This window comes from Balaenoptera acutorostrata, chromosome 9, assembly GCF_949987535.1.
Source record: "Balaenoptera acutorostrata chromosome 9, mBalAcu1.1, whole genome shotgun sequence".
Lineage (NCBI taxonomy): Eukaryota > Metazoa > Chordata > Mammalia > Artiodactyla > Balaenopteridae > Balaenoptera > Balaenoptera acutorostrata.
In genome coordinates, this window is record NC_080072.1 from 72,566,704 (window position 1) to 72,587,967 (window position 21,264).

Here is a 21,264-nt window from a genome sequence, read left to right on the forward strand (position 1 = left end):
TCCCGGTTCATCACAATGGCCGCCATCCGAGGAGAGGTCCTTCAGCCAGGCCCTTGCCACCACCGGCTGCAGGACGAAGGCAGTCTGTCCGCTCTGGGACAGTGTTCCCCTTGGGCTCCTCTCCCACCTCATCTTCGAACTCTTCTGATGGACACTACTCCCGGGAGAGGGGTTCAGGAGTTCTCGGCTATGCCCAGTTTCTTGCTTACTTCTAAATGGAAAAGTGTAATTCAGCATGAAATGAAAATCATAGACACACACACACACGGAAAGAAGTTGCAAAGAAAGCCACAGTATTTTGACAGAACTTATCACAAGTTGGTGGGAGAAGGGGGTGATTTTTATTTTCTTCTTTGTGCTTTTCTGAATGTTCCAAAGTTTCAATAATAGTTTTTCTTTGTTTTAAGGAAACTCAGTAATTCCTCTTTCTTCTAAGGAACCCAGTCGGGCTTTTCTTGTCACGTGGTGGGCCGCCACAGAACCGGGACTCAGCCTGCTCCAGCGACTTCAGAAAGCGAGGCATACACACCTCCACGTCGGCTCTGGCTCGCTGACCTTTCACCGGCCGATGGACCTTTCTCAAGCAGAGCTGTGAATCTGGATCAGCCACTCCGCACGTCTGACTCAAGGGTCCTTCACGGGTGCTCAGTGGTGGGAGGGCTGTAAGGCAGCTGCCTGACAGGTGCAGGCAGTTGACTGACTCAGCCCCCACGGGGGCCGAAGCTGTCCAGGGTCCCCTGGCTGCTCAGGGAACCAGCATGTCTCAGACAGGAATTCACAAACACGTGTCGAGCTGGGAGTTGTCTTTTCGTTTTCCCATCTGACGGGTCGAGGAGCCTAGGCACTCAAACGTCCTTGGGCTTCTTCAGGAAGTGCTTCCAGCATGTGAAGGGGTGTGAGGACAGCCTGTTTTCCAGGCTTTGTCCTCAGGCCCTTTCCCAGCCTCATCTGGAGACAGAGCCCCGCCCCCCCCACCCCTTCCTGCCCTCCTCCTCTAGGTCACTGCCACGATAGGCTCCACGGACGACAGGTCTGTCTTCCCAGACTGGAGCTGGGAGGAGGGCAGGAGGCTGTTGGCTAGTGGAGCCCTGCGGCCGCTGCTTTTCTCTGTCCAAGCCACCCTGAAGGAGGGGACCGGGGAGGGCGGCCGCTCCTCCTGAGGCTTGGGCGACCTTTGGCACATGCGCAGTAACGCCTTCAGCTCGACCCTGAAGTTCTCGTTGAGCCAGCAGTAGATGAAGGGGTTGTAACAGGTGCTGCTCATGGCGATCCAGTGGAAGGCAAAGTAGAGGGCATTGCTGGTGTGGATGACCTTGCTGGACAGGAGGAGGACGTAGCAGTTGAGGGGGAACCAGCACAGGGCGAAGAGGACCACCACCAGCATCAGCATCTTGATGGTTTTCTTTTTCTTGCGCCGCAGGGCCAGGTATTGCTCCGTGGTCACATCCCCGATGGTGTTGCACAGCCACAGCTTCTTGGCCACGCGGGCGTAGGCCACGGAGATGATGAGGAGGGGGAGAATGTAAAGCAGGATGAACGTGGCCAAGTCCAGGTACTTCCAGAAGAGGTCGGCTGGCTCAGGGAAGTCTGGCAGGCACAGGGAGCGGGCAGTGTCCTCACTGGGGGCAGGGGAGAGAGAGACAGTGAGGAGGGAGAGGAATAGAGAAGGAGGGTGTGAAATTAGCATGGAAAAGCCCCATCCCAGGAACCACTGGCCTCTCCCTCCACTGGGCTCCTGGTACATCCGTCTGTTACAGCACATGTGACGAGCAGCCTAATTATCTGATTACATTTTCAGCTCTCCCACTAGGCTGGGCGTTCGATATAGGTAAGAAATACACCTAGGGCTTCCCTGGTGGCGCAGTGGTTGAGAATCTGCCTGCCAATGCAGGGGACACGGGTTCGAGCCCTGGTCTGGGAAGATCCCACATGCCGCAGAGCAACTAAGCCCATGAGCCACAACTACTGAGCCTGCGCGTCTGGAGCCTATGCTCCACCACGGGAGAGGCCGCGACAATGAGAGGCCTGTGCACCGCGATGAAGAGTGGCCCCCGCTCGCCGCAACTGGAGAAAGCCCTCACACAGAAACAAAGACCCAACACAGCCAAAAAAAATAAAGAAATAAAGAAAGAAAGAAATAAAGAAAGAAATACACCTAAATGTCCATCGACAAATGAATGGATAAAGAAGATGTGGTACATATATACAATGGAATATTACTTAGCCATAAAAAAAATGAAATAATGCCATTTGCAGCACAGATGGACCTAGAGATTATCATACTAAGTGAAGAAAGCCAGACAGAGAAAGACAAATATCATATGATATTGCTTACACATAGAATCTAAAAAAAAATGATACAAACAAACTTATATACAAAATAGAAATAGATCCACAGACATAGAAAACGAACTTATGGTTACCAAAGGGGAAAGGTCAGGGGGAGGGATAAACTGGGAGTTTGGGATAACATATACACACTACAATATATAAAATAGATAACCAACAGGAATCTGAAAAAGAATTTATACACACACACACACACACACACACACACACTCATATATATATATAACTGAATCACTTCGCTGTACACCTGAAACTAACACAACATTGTAAATCAACTGTACTTCAATTTTTAAAAAAGAGAAATACACCTAGATCACTCTGTGTCCTCTTTACTTTGTATTATTCCTAGCCCAGAATAGACACCCAATAAATATTTGTTCAATAAATGAATGCAACACTGGTGTTCCTAGTCTTAGAATTAACTCATCCTGGGAGCATGATGGATTCAGGAAATCTTGGAATTTCCCATTGTACTACCTACTCCCATTCCAGAGGGGATCCAAGGAACGGGGCAAAGAAATGGGTCTTGAGAATGTGAGTGGCAATGCCTGAACTCATACACCTTCAGCTACTCAGACAAAAAGTACTTATTTTCTACGGAATGTAGCCAGTCCTCTTCAAATTTTTTAGGGACATCTGTGTATGCTGGAAAACCCAGAGCTGGTGGGTTAAGAATATGCAGATTATGATCTGCTGAATGAGGTGGCAGGGAGCTCCCTCAGGAGCTCAGGAGCTCAAAACCCAGGGGCCGTTTTGACTGAAGGCGCAGTTTCAATACACTCACACAAAGGAAGTCACAAGACTATTACTTATATCCCAGAATGGGGGCACTATGAGCCAGGAGAAGGGCAGTCCTCCCTCCCAGGTCACAGGTGAGCAGGAGAGAGAGAGCAGGGTAGCAAGCACCTGTTACTTATAAGGTGGTTGGGGCAGAGGTCACTAATTTTTCACAAGTGGTCATTTTAAAAGATGCCCTGGGAAAAGCAAGGCGGGAACTTGTGGCAGGAATCCTAAGCTCGGGTCTTTATCTAAATGTCCAGACTCTGGGTGCGAGCAGGGTTTTCGTACTGTAAAATCTCTAAGCAGCAACTCAAAATTGCTACTTTTTTTTTTCCATCATACCATGTAGCTTGTTGATCTTGTTATACGTGCAGGTGGCCATCACTAGTGAAAGAAATAAAACTCTCTTCGCTTTTGTTAGCAGAAAAAAGAAATAGCCTTCCATATATGAAGGCAGCTGGGGAGTCTGAATGCTGGGAAGGGGTGGGTATGTGATTCATTCAATAGCCTAGAATTCGGGGACAGAGACTTTATAACTTAGTTGAAATTGGCCTTCAGAGCTTGTTCTCTGGACCCCGCTTATGTCACAGGAGTGTATGTAAATGTATGTCTCAGGTGAGGCAGCACATGGTAAGACCTGCCAGCAGTGCACCCCCTAGATCCCCTTTACTGTTCTGGAGCACCAGGCCCCCAGCTCCGGTCCACCCGACCAGACACAGCTGTCAGCTGTGATCTTCTAGGGGCCTAGGACTACCCTAAGGCCACTGAAGATACTTCCCACAGATCCATTATGAGCCAGAAGTGGCCAGGTATCTCCATTTTCCCCAGGAAGCCCTGGAATATGAAAGCCCAGCTCCCTTGGCTCAAAGCGGGCAAACTCTGCGTTACCAGTCTGCTCCAGAGCTCCCTCTGCAAACCACACCCTCCCTTGGTCTCTCCCCATTTGCTGTCCAGCTTCTCCACTGCCTTACCCATTACCCCGGGAGCACATTCTTAAAAATCCCAGGCACACGTACCTTCCTTTATCTCAGGATCTGTTTCTATGGAACTTCGGCTGAAACAACAATGAACTGATGAAGATCACTCTAAGTTCATTCATTCATTCAGTAACTATGTACAGAGAGCTCGTGATGTGAAGACAGTAACATAGATGCTAGGGACGCCAAGATGGCAAAATCAGAAATGGGGCCAGCTCCCCCCAACCTCACAGTCTAACAGGGGAGATCGCCTTAACTAACTAGCAGCACACACGAGTGTTTAAATTTCAAGACACTGAGTGCTTTCCATTCTGTGAGAGCACAGGACAAAGCATATGATAAATGGGAGGTGGTGGGGAGGGGGGTAGAGCATCCTGCCTGAGACACTTAGAGATATACATGTTTGTTCGTAGGTTGTGCAAGGGAATTTAAACATCACCGTTTTAAACAGGGTCTGGGTGATCCTGAATCTCAGTCTGGGTTGGTACCTGTCCCCAGTGGCAGAAGCCGATTGCTATTGCCTTGACCTTACAGACAAAGGAACAGAGATTAAAGAGGAAGCTAAAAGTGCTGCGAAGAAAGGACGAGAAAAAGCAGAAAAAGTGCAGAGGATACGCACGGGCCTGGAAGCAACAGGATGGGAAGGAGACAGAGAGAACGGCTCAGTGCAGCAGGTACTGGTAACTCTGAGATTCAGAGGGGGCTCAGATTTCCCTCTGTCAAGGTTCTCCGGATCCCCAGGCTGCTCCCCACTAGTTCATCTCACCTGTACTTGAAGGTAAATAACTTCTGGCAGATAGCGTGTGGAAGTGAAAAGAACGTCGCCATGGTCCAGATGACTGCGATGTAGATGACACCTTTTGTGATTGAGATCCGGGGTTTTAACGGATGCATGATGACCTGGAAGACAAGCAAACTGGGCATCACTGGCTGAAGACAGTTTGAAGCAACTAAGAAATCCAGACGATGCAGCTCACTTGTCACAATGAGGCAGGTAGGTCCTACATAGAGTCAAGCACCCCTTAACTCATGATCGAGCCCCTGAGCTGCATCACCCCACCGTCCAGCCCATGGGGGTACAGAGAGGGTGTCACCTGGACTCAGAGACTCCAGGCAGTTCAAATGCCCCTTGCAGGACTTCCCTGGTGGCGCAGTGGTTAAGAATCTGCCTGCCAACGTAGGGGACATGGGTTCGAGCCCTGGTCCGGGAAGATCCCACATGCCGCGGAGCAACTAAACCCGTGGGCCACAACTACTGAGTCTGTGCTCTAGAGCCCACAAGCCACAACTACTGAGCCCGAGAGCCACAACTACTGAAGCCTGCTCACCTAGAGCCCATGCTCCGCAACAAGAGAAGCCACCGCAATGAGAAGCCCGCGCACCGCAACGAAGAGAAGCCCCCGCTCGCCGCAACTAGAGAAAGCCCGTGTGCAGCAACAAAGACCCAATGCAGCCAAAAATAAATAATTAATTTAAAAAAATGCCTCTTGCAGGTCATGCGTGGCAGAAGCCGGGTGCAGTGAGAGGACGGGGGAGCGGTGAAGGAGGAGGTCTGTTCCCACGACGCCCACAGCGAGGCTGGCACGGGAGCAGCCGTGGCACCTCGGGATCTCATCTCGTCTGCCCATGATTCCAGATCCTTTAAGTTACAAAGGGCTCCGAGGGGTCTGAGGGCGACACACGTCGGGAGGAGACTCTCACCACTTATCATGGGAAGCTGCATTGCCCTTTATTTGGGGGTTCACCACATTGTCTCTGAAAACCATTTCTAAAATTGCAGAGGGGCCCAGCTTTCCCAAGCCCCAAATTAAACCATTGTTAGAGGCTTTGGGCTGAAAAGCATCTTGGAATTGATTGCTACTGTATGCCAATCAATTCTCCTAAAAGGTTTAAATAAAGACTTGGGAATTTAACAGCATCCTCATTTTAAGATTAGAATCATTATTCCTTTTTTTTTTAAATTGAAGTATAGTTGATGTATAATGTATAAATTGCAGGTGTACAATATAGTGATTCACAATTTTTAAAGGTTATACTCCATTTATAGTTATTATAAAATATTGGCTATATTCCCCATGTTGGACAACATATCCTTGTAGCTTATTTTATACCTATAGTTTGTACCTCTTAATCTCCTACCCCTATATGGCCCCTTCCCCATTCCCTCCCCACTGGTAACCACTAGTTTGTTCTCCATATCTGTGGGTCTCCTTCTTTTTTGTTATATTCACTAGTTTGTTGTAATTTTTTAGATTCCACATATAAGTGGTAGCACACAGTATTTGTCTTTCTCCGGCTGATTTATTTCATTTAGTATAATGCCTTCCAAATCCATCCATGGCAAAATTTCATTCTTTTTTATGGCTGAGTAGTATTCCATTATACATAGATACCACATCTTCTTTATCTATTCATCTGTTGATGAACACTTAGGTTGCAAGATTAGAATCATTATTTCTTGAGAAAGCCATTTGGGGATAGGTGAGTCGGGTCAGATCTCAGGATGCCATCCCAGGACACACCGGACATTCTGCTGTGTCCTCCCAAAGTCTTCTCCCAATTTTTTAAGGTTTTATGGGAGGAATGGACTAGACTTTAGAAGCTGCCCAGCACATCTCCATTCTGGACTTTGCCATCCTTGCCCCTCACATGCCATCGTGGTTCAGGTTGATAAAGGGAGTGGAAGCCTCAGTCAGAGGCCCTGGACACATGAAGAACCTGTAGACTCTAGGACGGGATCCCATGTGAGGGTATATGTCACAGCACTGTGGCCAATGTGGGCAAGACTTGCCCCCTTGCTCCTCAGACCTGCCTTTGGCCCAAGGGTCAACCCTCAGTTAGCTGTGTTAAATGCGGTGGGTATAGTCCAAGTAAAGGTGATCCAGAGTCCCTCTTGTTGAATTAGGGGAGAAGGTTAAGAAAAGGCAGGAAATATTTGTATGCAACCTTTTCACACTTTGCACCAAAACATCTGTAACATAAATGCCAAAATGACGGCATTTCAGGGTTAAAGAGATCTCAAAGTTTGCCAAGTCCAATTCCCCATTAGATGCATGAATGTCCTCTAAAACAGCCCTATCAAGTGCTCATCCAAGCCTTGCTTAAATATGGCTGGTGACATGAAACTCACCTCCCCAGGTAGCTTTGTCCACCTTCAGACACTTCTATTAGAAAACTCTTCCTCATATTGAGCTGCATCTTTGAGTCTGTATCTTAGAAGCTTCCTATCCCTTGGTCGTTGTTGTACCTCTTGGAGCTACTTAGAATAAATTCTCTCTTTGTCCTGGTGGCCCTTACGATACCATCCTTGTAGGTGCCCTTGCGTCTTCTCAGAGCAGACTAGTGATCTTCTAGAGATCCGAGCATGAAGCTTGAGCCAGACAGACCTCAGTCCTATTCCTACCTTCATCAATCACCAGGCATGTGATCTTGGGCAAGCTATGCATGCCCTTTCCTGAGCCTGCACACCTTGACTCAGCAGAGACCCAGTGTACAACAATGGTTCACTGAGTCAGCATGAGTGAGGCGCCTGTGTGAAGCCGCCCCCCTCCAGGATGGGCACCCTCAGGTCCTTTCCAGCTCCCTTCACCACATCAACCCATGTGAATCTGACGGAGCAGGACAGGAAGCTGGGCCTCCCTACGTCACCCGACACCTGCGCCTGCCACCTGCCCGCCCCCCCTCCAGCTTGTTTACCTCTTCCACAACCTGGGTCCAGAAATATCCATCTCATCTCCCAGCCAGGAGCCTTGCCTCGGACCTGCATTTGCCACTCTCTTTTCATCTGTGATTTTCCAGATCTGCTTTTCAACCCCCCAAAACAAACTCTTTCAGCTCTGACACACAAAATGCCAGCAGTGAGTCTTCACTGGAGCAACACACATGGAATAATGTTTTGCAGCCCCTAGCACAAAGGGGGCTGTATGCCTACTTTAGCTCCTATTTTAGGGGCTATATGCCTAATTTAATGCTCATAGTGGTCAATAAGAAGACAAATATGCTCATTGAAAAATGGGCTAAAACACTGCCTTCAGCCCCCTGGAAAGCAAAGCCGGGGAGGGAAGGACAGGGCATCGGGGGGCGGGTGCCCTCACCTGGTGGCGGTCCACGGCGATGGCTGTCAGCGTCAGGGCTGAGACGTGCAGGGAACAGTACTGGGCGAAGCGGCTGACGTGGCACATGCCTTTCCCGAACAACCACGTGCTGTTCACAAAGCGGACCTGGAGACGAGCCCACAAACATCAGGAGACAGACAGGCCTTGACACTGACACCCGCTCCCTGTGGTCTCTGAGGAGCATCCCACAGGAGCCTTCTCCCCCTCCTCCTTCTTCCTCTGCACTGCTGGACTGTGGGTCACACATGCTTTTCTCCAGCATGACTCATTCTCTATCATTCAGTTCAACAAACCCTGACCCTGCTGTTATGGCTGGGCCCTGTTCAGTGCCAGGACAGCGTGGGAAGGACATGGGCTCTGGAGTTAGATTTCCCACCTCTAATCTTTTCTAGCTGTGTGACCTTGGGCAAGGTAGGTAACCTCTCTGAACCTCAGTTTACTCATTTACAAAAAAAAAAAAAAAGGCTTAAAAATCTCTACCTTGTATCTTATTGTAGGGATCAACTTAAAAAAAAAAAATGGCTACAGGGACTTCCCTGGTGGCGCAGTGGTTAAGAATCCACCTGCCAATGCAGGGGACACGGGTTCGAGCCCTGGTTTGGGAAGATCCCACATGCCGCGGAGCAACTAAGCCTGTGCGCCACAACTACTGAGCCTGCACTCTAGAGCCAGTGCTGTGCAACAAAGAGAAGCCACCGCAATGAGAAGCCTGCGCACAGCAACAAAGAGTAGCCCCAGCTCGCCGCAACTAGAGAAAGCCCGCACACAGCAACGAAGACCCAACGCAGCCAAAAAAAAAAAAAAAAACACTACTTAATAAAAAATAAGTAAGTAAATAAAAAATTAAAAAATAAAATAATTTTTAAAAGGCTACAAAGTGTGGAACACGTCTGGCAGATTGCTAGAAAGATATGATTAGAAATAAATAGTAGCCATTTTTATGGTAATAGTAAAATGCATTGTTGGCTCTTATGAGTTCAGACTCATGGAGGAGATACATCTGAAGAGTCACAACACAGCACGTGGGCTGTGCTCTGGAGCCCTAGCTAAGCAGGCCTGCGACACGTCATCTGGGAAGGAGTCCCAGGGGCCTGCAGAGGTGGGAGCAGGGACCAGGGTCTGGGCAGGGAGAGAAGACAAGCTCCCAGGGCATGTGGGGTCCAGGGAGCAGGCCTAGGCCTCACCCCACATCCTCCATGGCTATTTGCTCACTCACTCAGCTCCTGAGCTCCTGTGAGTAATGCCCCATGCCCGAGAGAGATCAGGCCTTGATTCTGATCAAGGAGCTTCCAATGTGGGCAGAGGAAGACTCAGGTATCTCAGATGCAAGACAGAAAGTAGTCAGTGCCCTACAGAAGGCCCAGACAAAGGGCCACCAGGTGGGGTGGGAGTGCGCTGAGGCAGAGAGAACGAGAGAAGACATGGAAAGAAATAGAGCAGGTCAGCTCGAGAGGAAGAATATTGCATAGTGATTTACAGCGGAGTATTTGCTACTGATAGCTGCCACCTTGGGCAAGGCACTTAGGCCCAATGAGCCTCACTTTCCTCATCTGTAAAATGGGGCTAACCCTTGTTCACATGATTGTTATGAAACTCAAACACATGTAAAGCAGATAACACAGGTAAAGCAGGTACGACAGTGCCTAGTACATAGCAAGTACTTAACAGTATTAACTGCCATTATTGTAACATACTAGACATTTGAGATGAACGTTAAAGAATAGGTAGGATTTGCCCATGGGGAGATAAGGACAAAGGGCTTGGCACTAGGTCAGAAATCCCAGGACCTGTTTGGGGAACAAGGGTTGGAACTGTTTGGCTGGAGTGTGTGGATGAGAGTCATGAGGGACAAGTCTGGTCTGATCATGAACCTGGGACAGCAGACCATGGACACTACTCTCTTTGGAAATAGGCAGGGAGGAGCAGCCCAATAACATTACAGAGCAGGAAATCCTTAGCCACTCCTACTTCTCACCTCCCACAATCAATGAATCACCAAAGCCAACCAGTGCTACCTCGAAGGGTTTTCAAATCCATTCCCTCTTCTTCAGTAGCAAGGCCGTGGCCCGAGTGGAATCCCCCGTCATCTCTCACCTGGTCCATAATGGCCTCCAGACAGCTTTCCTTGTCCTCTAGTCTGTCCCCCTGTAATTCAGCCTTCACGCTGCTGACAGCATTTTCTTAATCAGAAATCAGATGCCTGCTTAGAATCATCATGCCTTTCAAGAGACAGCCAGATGCCTGACGAGCACCCAGGCCCGCTCGCAGCCCTGCCTCAGCCTTTCCTTCTGGCCATCTCTGCTTCCCCCTGCCCTGCTGGCTCCTCCACTGGCCTTCTTGCCTCCGCTGCTCCAGCTACAGTGAACCGCTCAGCGTTCCCTCAACACACCGTGAACTTGGATACCCTTGCCTTTGTTCTCCCGGGTCCCTCTGTCTGCAATGAACGTTCATCTAGGCCTGGGAAATGCCTACTTATCCTGGCCCCTTTGAAATGCCATGTGCCCTGAAAAGTCTCCTTTGACCCTCTCGTGGGACTCTGGCAGGTCAAAGTAAACGATCGCCTTCTCCAGGCTCCACCACATTCCGTGTGTATGGCTCTGCCGTGGGAGTTGTGCATAACTGTTCGCTTTTCTCTCAATGATCAGAGCTGGACTTCATGCCGACGTAGAGTATAAAGTGGACAGAAAGGGAGACCAGGGAGGAAGGATATTGTCAGCAACCAGCCCAAGGGCAGGACATCTTACCCCTTCAAGGAGCCTGGCTGAGGGCTTAGAAGACCCGCCCCTGGTTGCAAGAGCCTTGGAAGCTCTGACAGGAATTTGGATTGGGATGGTTGCATGGGTCAGGTTGGAGGCCAAGCTGCTTTGGATCAACCGGGAGCAGAGACTGGGTTCTCAGGACCCTGACATCCCCTCTCCTGCAGGAGATCCTCTGGGTAGGGGCTGTCAGCTCTCAGCTGCAGCCTGGCCTCCCTCCCCACCTGCCCTGTGTCTGCCACAGATCCAGCCATGCCTCCTGCTCTGGGCAGCAGCAGAGGGCCATGCCCTGGGGCCTCCCAGTTCCCATCCTGGGTGGCCCAATCCAACCCCAGCACTGCAGATTGTCAAGTCAGAAGCCAAGGGGGATCCAGGAGGAGCCAGAGATGCATTGTCCTGTGCTTTAAGGCAGCAGGGCGGGGGGAGTGTGTGTGTATGTGCGGGGGGTGGGGCGGGGGGGTATCTGGAAGTCCCTTTGTCCTTGGCTAGTCCCCAGAACATCCTGAGTGACCAGGAATCTGTTAAATGTAGGCAGGAAGGAGAGCAGGAGAAGTCCATGGTTTGGATTAGTGGTCCAAGGGTGCCCTGCCCCCTAGGTCCCAGTTGAGGGGCTTAGTGGACAGACCTCTGGCTGCACTTGAGCCAGGGGAAGTAATTCTCATCCTGGCTCTGCCAATTACTAGCCAAGTGACCTTGGACAAGGCATTGAACCTCTCTGTGCCTTAGTTTCCTTATCTGCAAAATGTGAGTGAAGTTCTCATAAGTGAGGACGAGAGAAAATGTAGTTTTTAAACATAAGGGTTGGAAGGACGTTCACACAGGTGGATAGGCTTGTGGGAGTTCACCCTCTTCTTTTTGCTTGTCTGTTATTTCTGGTCAAGTGTGTGTGTGTGTGTGTAAGAAAGAGAAAGAGATAGAAAGATATGAACAGATACGGTTTGGTAATAACTCAAGTATCAACAAGATTATTCCAGAAATTGGAAAAATGTAACTCATGCTGCAGAAATACAAGGTGTAACTGTCATGATGATTACTTGGTCACAGCCCTCCCAGTCTCAATCATCCATGAGCACCACAGTCCCAAGTCACGGAGGGAGAGAAGTGACACCACTAAGGCCCAGCAGTCAGGGCTCGGTGGAGGCTGTGGGAGCGAGAAGGGGGGCTCACCCACCAACCTTGTGCGAATCCCCCCAGGTTGCCCCAGCTCTGGGGCCCAAGCCCACCTCACCCTCATCTCTTCCACGACACAGTCTTCACACACAGACTTCGCTGTCAAACCACAGAAGGCAAATGCAATTTAAATAAGTGGTTTAGGAAAATTCACTCATGGTTCCGTTAACAACTAGCAACTGTTTGATATTTCAGCTTGGTGCAAAGCAGCACCCCATGCTGGGGCATTTAATGGGCTGTACTCTGGTTGGGAGGCGGGGGGAGTTTACCTAACGATCTATGCTGGAATTTCAAGGGGCTTTGATTTACTGCACCATCATCAAGCAGGTTCATGCTCAGTGACATTAAACAGGAAATGGTCATTTGTTCACAGCTGGCTGCAGACACTCGAATCATTGACCCCAATGCCATGAACTTCAGAAGCTCTGGCTTAGAAGATGATGACAGAGAGACAGAGACAGAGAAAGACAGAGTCGCAGAGAGGAAAAAAAGATGAAGACACCGAGAGATAGAGAAAAGAGACAGACCCCCAAGAGACAGACAGGCAGAAAGACAAAGAATGACAGAGACAGACACACTAAGAGCCAGACCAACAGAGGAGAGTGAGAGATGAGAAATGAGAGATGAGAAGGCAAGAGAGAGGAGACTAAGAAAGATGAAGACAGGAAGACAGGCAGAAGAGGGGGACCTGCAGGGAAATGAGGACAGAAATCGGGTGGAGAGAGGGAGAGGGACGCAGAGAGAGAAACGGAAATAAGAGAGACATCGAGACAGCAAGAGAGAAGACGACAGAGAGAGGAGAGAGCGGAGCGCCAGCCCAGCCCTCGCGGTCTCACCAAAGTGAAGGGGGTGTTGAGGAGAGTGATCATTATGTCGGCGACGGCCAGGTTGACGATGAAGAGGCTGGTGGCCGAGTGCATCCGCTGGTTCTTGAAGATGACATGACAGACCAGGACGTTGCCAAAGAGCGAGAAGATGATGATGAAGGAGTAAGCCATGATGAGCAGGGCTTTCACCGTGGGGTTCTGGGACTCGCCCCCGTAGCGCCTCCGGCCCACGAAGTTCTGCCAGTCGGAGAAGGTATAGTTGTTCCAGGAGAAGAAGTGCGAGGCGTTGGGCCCCACCAGGGCCGCCTCCGGGCTCTGCTCGTCCGCGGCTCGCGCCACTGCGAGGAGGCAGAGCAGCACGCACCGAGGGATCATCTTTGCAGGAGCCTCGGCGCCCGGGACGGGACGGGGCGGGCGGGACGTCCCGCCAGGCCGCGCACGTGCGCTTGGGCGCGCGTAGAGGAGCGCGCGGGGCTGTGTGCGCAGAAACTCCCAGCCTCGCTGCGCCCGGCCGGCGCCCACTCGGCGCCCACTCCCCGCCGGCCTCCCGCCCGCGATCGGCGCGCTCCGGGTCGCCGGCCGCACTTTTGTGCCTCCGCTGCGCCCCCCGGCTGCGGGCGAGCGAGTGCCTCTGCCTATCGGGCGGCGCGGCGTCTCTCCGGGCGACCGTGACGCGCTCCGGCTCGGCGGGCTTCCCCACCCCCGGCCCCAGCCCGCTCTCGCTCTAGAAATAAAACTCCAGCCAGGCGTCAGGGCTGTTTCCCTAAAAACACTCATCCGCCTGCTTTCTGCTTAAGCCTCGCCATCGGAAGGGGAGCGGGCGGAAGGCGCCCCGGGGCGGTTGGGGTTTCGGGGGGCGCGCGGCAGGGACTGGGGCCGCCCTTTCCAGGCAACCCCTTGTTCCGCGCGGGGCTACTCTGGTCCAGTCTGAGCGTCAGGCTTGGCAGGTTTCAGGTTGAGGTGGGTCACTGGGACGTGGCAGTTTTGGCACAAGGTGAACAAAGCAATCGATGTAGGCTTTCTCCAAGCGCCTTCAGTGATCAGACTTCAGATGTCCTGGGAGGCTGGCCAGGTTTTGTTTCCTTCCCTTCACTAAGACTCAATATGTGTGTGTGTTGCGGGGGGGGGGGGGGGGGGGGGTTGGAGGGGGTGGCTTAGTTTTTCAAGGAAACACTTAAAAGCACTTCTCCTGACGTCATCCAAGAATCAAAGGAGATCAGTAGCTCTGTGCCCACTTCCTGGGTAACTGAGTTTTCTGCCCTGGGACTTTTTGAAGCTATATCTGTAAGGGGTGTTACCCATGTTGTTTTCTGTTCCCCACCTACTCCTCCAGGAAATCTTGATATCTTGCTGACCTGTTCTTTCACTCCCCCCTGTGAAGTCTCTCCCAGTCACGCCTGGCCCGCCATCCCCTCACCAGATCCCATTGAATCAGAGTCAAATTCCAGTTTTATCACATCCTAGCTGTGAAATCCTGAGCAAGTTATTTAACTTTTCTGGCCCTGGTGGAAAGCTTTCCTTTTCCTGTACGTGAGGTTTTCAGAAACCCGGGTAGGGTGTCTATGCACTCAAGAGTCTCTATGACTCAAGCCCAGGTACCTTCTGAGGTGTCCACTTGGTTCAGGAGAAATCCTGCACTTTTCTCCCACCTAAACCCTGGAGAACAGACCCCCCCACACACCAAAGTCCTCTTTTCTCACTGGGCCTTGAGGGGAAGCCTAGCCACCTTTCACTCTGGAAATTTTCCAGGAAAGTTAGACATCAGCTTCTGTACCCCGTTGAGCTCCAGGGACACAGGTCAATAAGCAATTAGAAAATGGTTTGATAAGTGTCACCATACTAAAGTACAAGGTGCACTTATCTAGGTGAGAAGGAATCAGGGAAGTCTTCCCAGAGAAAGTGACACTTCAGCTCAGTCCTAAGGGACCAGCAAGAGACATTAGGTCACAGAGGAGGAGGCAGAGGGAGGAAGATGGAGAATTCCATAAGGAGGGAATCATGGCGCGTGCAAAGGTACCAAGATGAATGTGAGTATAGCTCATTCGACAACTACAGGAGTGGAAAGAGCTAGAGCGTGTTACGCAAAGAGCTATCAACTGAAGAAAAACGTACGCCCTAGAAGTTGCCAGTTATGTTTTATTCAGGGACCACACTGAAGATTATAGCCCAGGAGACAGCCTCTCAGATTGCTCTGAGGAACTGTTCCAGAGAGGTAAGGGAGGATCCAGGATATAGAGGAGTTTTTATTAAAATAAAAACAAACACCAAAAGATGACTGATAATCAAAAAAAACACACATCTCAAGTTAACGAATTCAGTGTTTTTCTATGTATGGGAAGATGCAAGAGTCTGGGCTCATTGAAATCATTCCTTTGACATACATCTTAACTAGCTAGGGCCAGTGTCCTCTTTTTCTCCATCCTGAATTCTCCTCAGGGCGCACTCTGGTTGGTTTGCAGTGGCAGATGGCTTGATGGCGGGCAACAGTCTTTGTTTGCTGAAATGGCAGGCAACACATGTTTTTTTGTTCAAAGAGTTGAGTGGAGAGAGAGGGCTAGAGAGGTAGACAGGAGCCCAGACAAGAAGTGTCCCATCTGTTTTGAAATCCTCATCAAGATCTGAATGATTTCCAGAGAGCAACAGGAATTCACAGAAGGGCTACAAGTAGAGACTGAGAAGATCAGATCTGCATTTTAGAAAGAACAGTCTAGCAACGGGAGAATAGAGGTGCTGGGGCTTGAGGCAGGAGGTTTGAAGGCTGTTCAAGTGATCCAGGAGCAGAGGGGAGACTTGGATCCAGGTGTCGACAACGGGAGGAGCAGAGTTGACAGAGATTGGAGGGAGGAAGCCAGGATGATTGCCAAGTTCTCGGTGTGTTCGAAGTCAAACACTAAAAAACACCAAAGATCCTCCTTGGACCTCAGCCCCTCCCAGAGCTTTTAGCCTACCTTTCTCCATTATCAGAAGTTCAAAGACGTCCACTCTAGTCTCCAGTTCATCACCTTACATTCCTTCGTTAAACAACTGTGTCTGGGAGGAGAAGGTGATGAGCAGATGTCCTTCGATTCTACTGATGGACCTGGTGGGTCTCATAGAATCATGTGGTTGGAATAGGGGATGATGGGACTGATCCTAGGAGAAGGGACAGGGGTGCCAGGCACATGAAATAATAGATATTTAGCTACAGGAAAGAAACCAAGATACTGCCTGTGAACATGTAACTCAAGACATTGGGATGCTCCTTCCGGATGACTTGGCAGCATCTCAGGGAGGCAAGGCTCGAATGTGATGGTGATTTAGAAAACAGAACCCTTGTTAGTTGAATTAATCCCAGTGTTGAGAAAGAATGTATGGGCAGAAGAGGGCTACTCAGCACCAAGCACAGAGAAAGAAACCCAGGGTAAGCAGTGTCCTTCCGAGCTCTGTCGTCTAAGTACCCTGCTTGGTGCTCTGGACAGCACACTAATCTGGAGCACCTCATGCCTTCACGTTGATTTCCTGCTCACCATGCCCACCTTGTAGGTGTGAGGGCATTTGTGCCAGGGGCTTGAAACTCTCTCTCTGAAAGACGAGGTGACATATTTTAGTTCTCACCTTTCCACAGAAGTAAATCCTGAGCCAAAGTTGCCAGTGCAAGGGATTATTGGGGAAGTGAAAGCAAACATGAGTAGGGAAAGAGGAAAAGTGAGACAAGGAAGGGAAGGTGGCTGACAAAGAATGTACTGTCAGACCAGCTACCACTGTGGGCGACTGAGCTTAATCCTGCTGGGAAAGCCAGTATAAAGCATACACGTCAGCTGTCCTAGCCGGGTGAGGGAGCTGGGGTATCTACATACCACCTCCTGTCAATCACTGGTTGAAGGCTGCTCCCAGGGAGGTGGTAATTCTCCTACATTTCCTGCTTGCCAAGTAGGTAGCTGAAGGGGGCTCCAGAGGCCAGAGAAGGCCCTCAGATTGCAGGTGGAAGTTGGACTGGTGTGCCCTGAAGGGGTCGGGGGTACTCACAAGATACAAGGGTAGGTATAGATTCTAGAATCACTTCTTCTTCTTCTTCTCCAGGCATTCGGCTCTCTGCTCAGCCAGGCCTGGGCCTCCTGAGTTTCCAGCCAAGCACCACCATCCTCGACTTACCCTGAACTGCTGGAACAGCCTAGGGCTTAACAAAAGAACATCTCTCACCCCTCACCCCCTCACATTAAGACTAATTTATTAAGAGAAGTTCCTTCCTCAGAGGCTTTATCAGTCCTGTAGCATTACTACTGCAGTAACCAAAGAGATTTGGGAAGACACAGAGCTTCCGGAATGAAGCAGCTCCTTCTTTTTTTTTTTTTTTTTTTTTTTTTTACCTTTTCCAGTTTTATTGGGATATAATTGACATGTAACACTGTATTTAAGATGTACAACACAATGATTATATATCTTTTTTTTTTTAAAGACTGCCACAGTAAGTCTAGTTAATGTCCGTTGCCTCACATAGTTACACTTTTTTTTTCCTTGTGAGAACTTTTTTTTTTAACATCTTTATTAGAGTATAATTGCTTTACAGTTTTGTGTTAGTTTCTGCTGTATAACAAAGTGAATCAGCTATATGCATACGTATATCCCCATATCTCCTCCCTCTTGCATCTCCCTCCCACCCTCCCTATCCCACCCCTCTAGGTGGTCACAAAGCACCGAGCTGATCTCCCTGTGCCGTGTGGCTGCTTCCCACTAGCTATCTATTTTACATTTGGTAGTGTATATATGTCCATGCCACTCTCTCACTTTGTCCCATCTTACCCTTCCGCCTCCCCATATCCTCAAGTCCATTCTCTAGTAGGTCTGTGTCTTTATTCCCATCTTGCCCCTAGGTTCATCAGAACCTTTTTTTTTTTTTTTTTTAGATTCCATATATGTGTATTAGGAGGAGAACTTCTAAGATTTACTCTTTCAGCAGCTTTCAAATATACAATACAGTTTTGCTAACTATAGTCACCATGCTGTACATTACATCCCCAGAACTTATTTATCTTATAACTGGAAGTTTGTGCCTTTTGATCACCTTCACCCATTTCACCCACTCCCCCAACTCTGGCAACCACCAGTCTTGTGAGTTTTAATTTCTTCCATTTTGTTGTTCTATCTATGAGTTTGTTTTTTTGTTTTTGTTTTGTTTGTAGATTTTACATATTACTGAGATCATACAGTATTTTTCTTTGACTTATTTCATTTAGCATAATGCCCTCAAGATTCATTGTGTTGTTGCAAATGGCAGGATTTCTTTCTTTTTTATAGCTGGAGAGTATTCTGTTGTACATACACAGCACATCTTTATCCATTCATCTGTTGAAGGACACTTAGGTTATTTCCATGTCTTGGCTACTGTAAATAATGAGCAGCTCCTTCTTTTGTGCCTTCTGAATAGAACCAAAGACACTGTGTATAGTCAGTATGTGCTGTTGGGGAGAAAAAATTTTCTTCTACCCAATTAGGTTCTTTTGGCTGGCCTGGTAACTAAATTAACAAAAGACAGATTAACAAAAGAAAAACAAATTTAATTACATACGTATGGGATCCCAACAGACAGTGAGAGGCTCCCTGAAAGTCAGGCAGTTGAGGCTGAGATGCCATATTCTGAACTAAGAAGAAGGCAGTAGGCGTCTGGGGCTTCAAAGGGAAGGAAGACAATTCACAGGAAAATGGGAAGAGCCAATGTCTGGTAAACAAATGTTTGCCATGCCATGCAGAGACAGTGGAACAGAGAGGATTTTGAACAGATAGGTCCTGCTGGATTCCCCCAGCTTTCCACGTGTAGCCCACACTCTCTGTAGTTATCTCTGGTGATAGTTCTCTTCCTGGACCAGACCCTCTGTCTAAATTCTTTTAGGCAGTTAAGGGGGAGGTAAAACAACAGTAACAACAACAGCTCTTTCTGAATCTTTTGGGCCTTAATTGACTTCAGCTCAAACTAGTCCATAAGCCAAAGTGGCATATTTCAGGGATGCTCATTCTGAACCCCTTCAGTGCCAAATAGTAATTATATTTCTGCCCCTAATAATAGTCATACATGTTAAAGAAACCAGAGAGCAGAGTTTAGTGTTTAACTGTTTCAAATGGACTTGAAACAAAAAATAAAAATAGCAAATCATTTCACGAGTATTTTTAATAAAAACTAGACAAAGAATTATAGAATAACAATATCACACAGAGGTCTTAGAAAGGTGTTTCTGAGAGTCTCACCACACCAAGATTCCTGGCACCACAAGCAATTGCTCACTGAACACCCATATTGTTTCCTGAAAAGCCCTACTTGATTTAAAAAGTCGCCACTCCCACAGTCCTTCTCTGGTGACAATCACAGTGGCAGAGGGAAAGAAAGGGCACGTAGCACCATTGCCAGTACATGACAGTCACAGAGAGTTTGTTTTAATGGCAAAAGTTGGATGTCATCTTTCTTGAGCTACAAATGAACCAAGTAGGGCTAAAATATAAGCTATGGCTGAAGATAGTCTCAAATGGAATAAAAACATAAAGCATGTGGGCAGGTCATTAGTTTCCAGGAACTGGTTGGCTGGAATTCGTTTCCAAGTTCCAGGACACTGGAGCCATGGGGTAAAATGGTATATTTAGGATAAGTAAAAGGAAGTACACACAAGCAACTTACAGTTTGTGGTCCAATTTTTTTGTAAGTTGCTTGAACTCACTCTGCACTTTTTTTTTTTTTTTTTTGTGCTTTAAATTTTATTTTTATTTATTTATTTATTTATGGCTGTGTTGGGTCTTCGTTTCTGTGCGAGGGCTTTCTCTAGTTGCGGCAAGCGGGGGCCACTCTTCATCGCGGTGCGCGGGGCTCTCACTATCGCGGCCTCTCTTGGTGCAGAGCACAGGCTCCAGACGCGCAGGCTCAGTAATTGTGGCTCACGGGCCCAGTTGCTCCGCGGCATGTGGGATCCTCCCAGACCAGGGCTCGAACCCGTGTCCCCCGCATTGGCAGGCAGACTCTCAACCACTGCGCCACCAGGGAAGCCCCTCACTCTGCACTTTTACATAGGAATCTTTATAAATGGTAGCATGGGTATTGGACCAACTCATAACAGCCCATTTAACCCATGATGTAGATAAATAGTAGCATTTGCTGTAACCACCACAGGACTGCTCATTAGTGTTGGTGATCTAGGGTGCTATCCTTCACTATTTGCGCCTCTTGAATTAAATGTCCCCCTGGGTGATCTCAGCCGTCTCTACTGGTTGAACCATCATCACTCACCAATCACTCCAAATTGTACCTCTACTTACTATCTCTTTGAACGCTCCAGATCAACATTATATATTCAACTGTTGGTTGGACATTTCCACCTGGAATACTTAAAATTCAACCAGCTACAAACTAAACTCACCATATCCCACTCTTCCCTCATTTTCTTATATTAGCCCCTTTTCTTGTTCACCCGTTTGCTAGGGTTAGAATCTTGGGGTCTTGTCACAGCCCAGCAATTTTATGGTGCTATCTATTTGAAGATGCTGTTATTTCTCTGTCTAGACTCATCCCCTCTCCCACCCCCCCAGGTCAGAAAGGCTCCTCTTCCTTCTTCAAGACCCAGCACAATTGCTGTCTCTCCTGTGAAGATTCACAGACTCCCTTGGCGGCCACGATCCTAGAACAAGCAGAGTCAATGCCACCAAATCTCCTCATTTAAAACTGCTCCCAGGGGAGGGGGAAGGGCAAGCTGGGACGAAGTGAGAGAGTGGCATGGACATATATACACTACCAAATGTAAAATAGATAGCTGGTGGGAAGCAGCTGCATAGCACAGGGAGATCAGCTCAGTGCTTTGTGACCACCTAGAGGGGTGGGATAGGGAGGGTGGGAGGGAGACACAAGACAGAGGAGATATGGGGATATATGTATATGTATAGCTGATTTACTTTGTTATAAAGCAGAAACTAACACACCATTGTAAAGCAATTATACTCCAATAAAGATGTTAAAAAATTTTTTTTAATTTCAGTGACACAAAAAACTAAACTAGCAAAAATCTGATTGAAAAAAATAAATAAATAAAAAAACTGCTCCCATACCATGTGATCTGTTCTCTGAGGTTACCTTTCCCTTGTGGTAGTCAGTTTGCAATTTATCTGTCTTTCCAAATAAACTGTCAGGTCTTCCAGGCTAAGATTGATCTTGTTCTTATCTTCTTACCTCCTAGAGCCTAGCCCAGTACCCAGACAGGGGAAATGGGCAGGACTGTGACAGAGGCTTTGAACATGGAATTAGACAACCCAGGATGCAAATCTTAATTTTTCTGAATAC

General features: G+C 48.6%; 1 protein-coding gene across 2 annotated transcripts; it reads right to left on the reverse strand.

Moving 5' to 3' along the window:
• Window positions 1–994: 994 nt before the first annotated feature.
• GPR83 (G protein-coupled receptor 83) lies at window positions 995–13,349 on the reverse strand. 2 transcript variants are annotated; one of them, XM_007189811.2, is made up of 4 exons: window positions 12,984–13,349; window positions 8,201–8,326; window positions 4,873–5,006; window positions 995–1,619 (listed from the first exon to the last, which is right to left on the reverse strand). In XM_007189811.2, exons 1-4 carry the CDS (start codon window positions 13,347–13,349, stop codon window positions 995–997), a joined length of 1,251 nt encoding a protein of 416 aa, XP_007189873.1. The 2 variants fall into 2 exon arrangements, with proteins under 2 accessions (XP_007189873.1, XP_028024234.1); XM_028168433.1 differs by lacking the exon at window positions 8,201–8,326.
• Window positions 13,350–21,264: the final 7,915 nt, after the last annotated feature.

Bases quoted from the DNA above. Each gene is read 5' to 3' on its own strand.
- GPR83 (XM_007189811.2), bottom strand. From the start codon at position 13,349: ATGATCCCTCGGTGCGTGCTGCTCTGCCTCCTCGCAGTGGCGCGAGCC. The intron at 8,327-12,983 runs GTGAGACCGCGA...GCTCGTCTCCAG, and splicing joins TCAACACCCCCTTCACTTTG to GTCCGCTTTGTGAACAGCAC. The intron at 1,620-4,872 runs GTGAGATGAACT...CCCTGCCCCCAG, and splicing joins TTATTTACCTTCAAGTACAG to TGAGGACACTGCCCGCTCCC.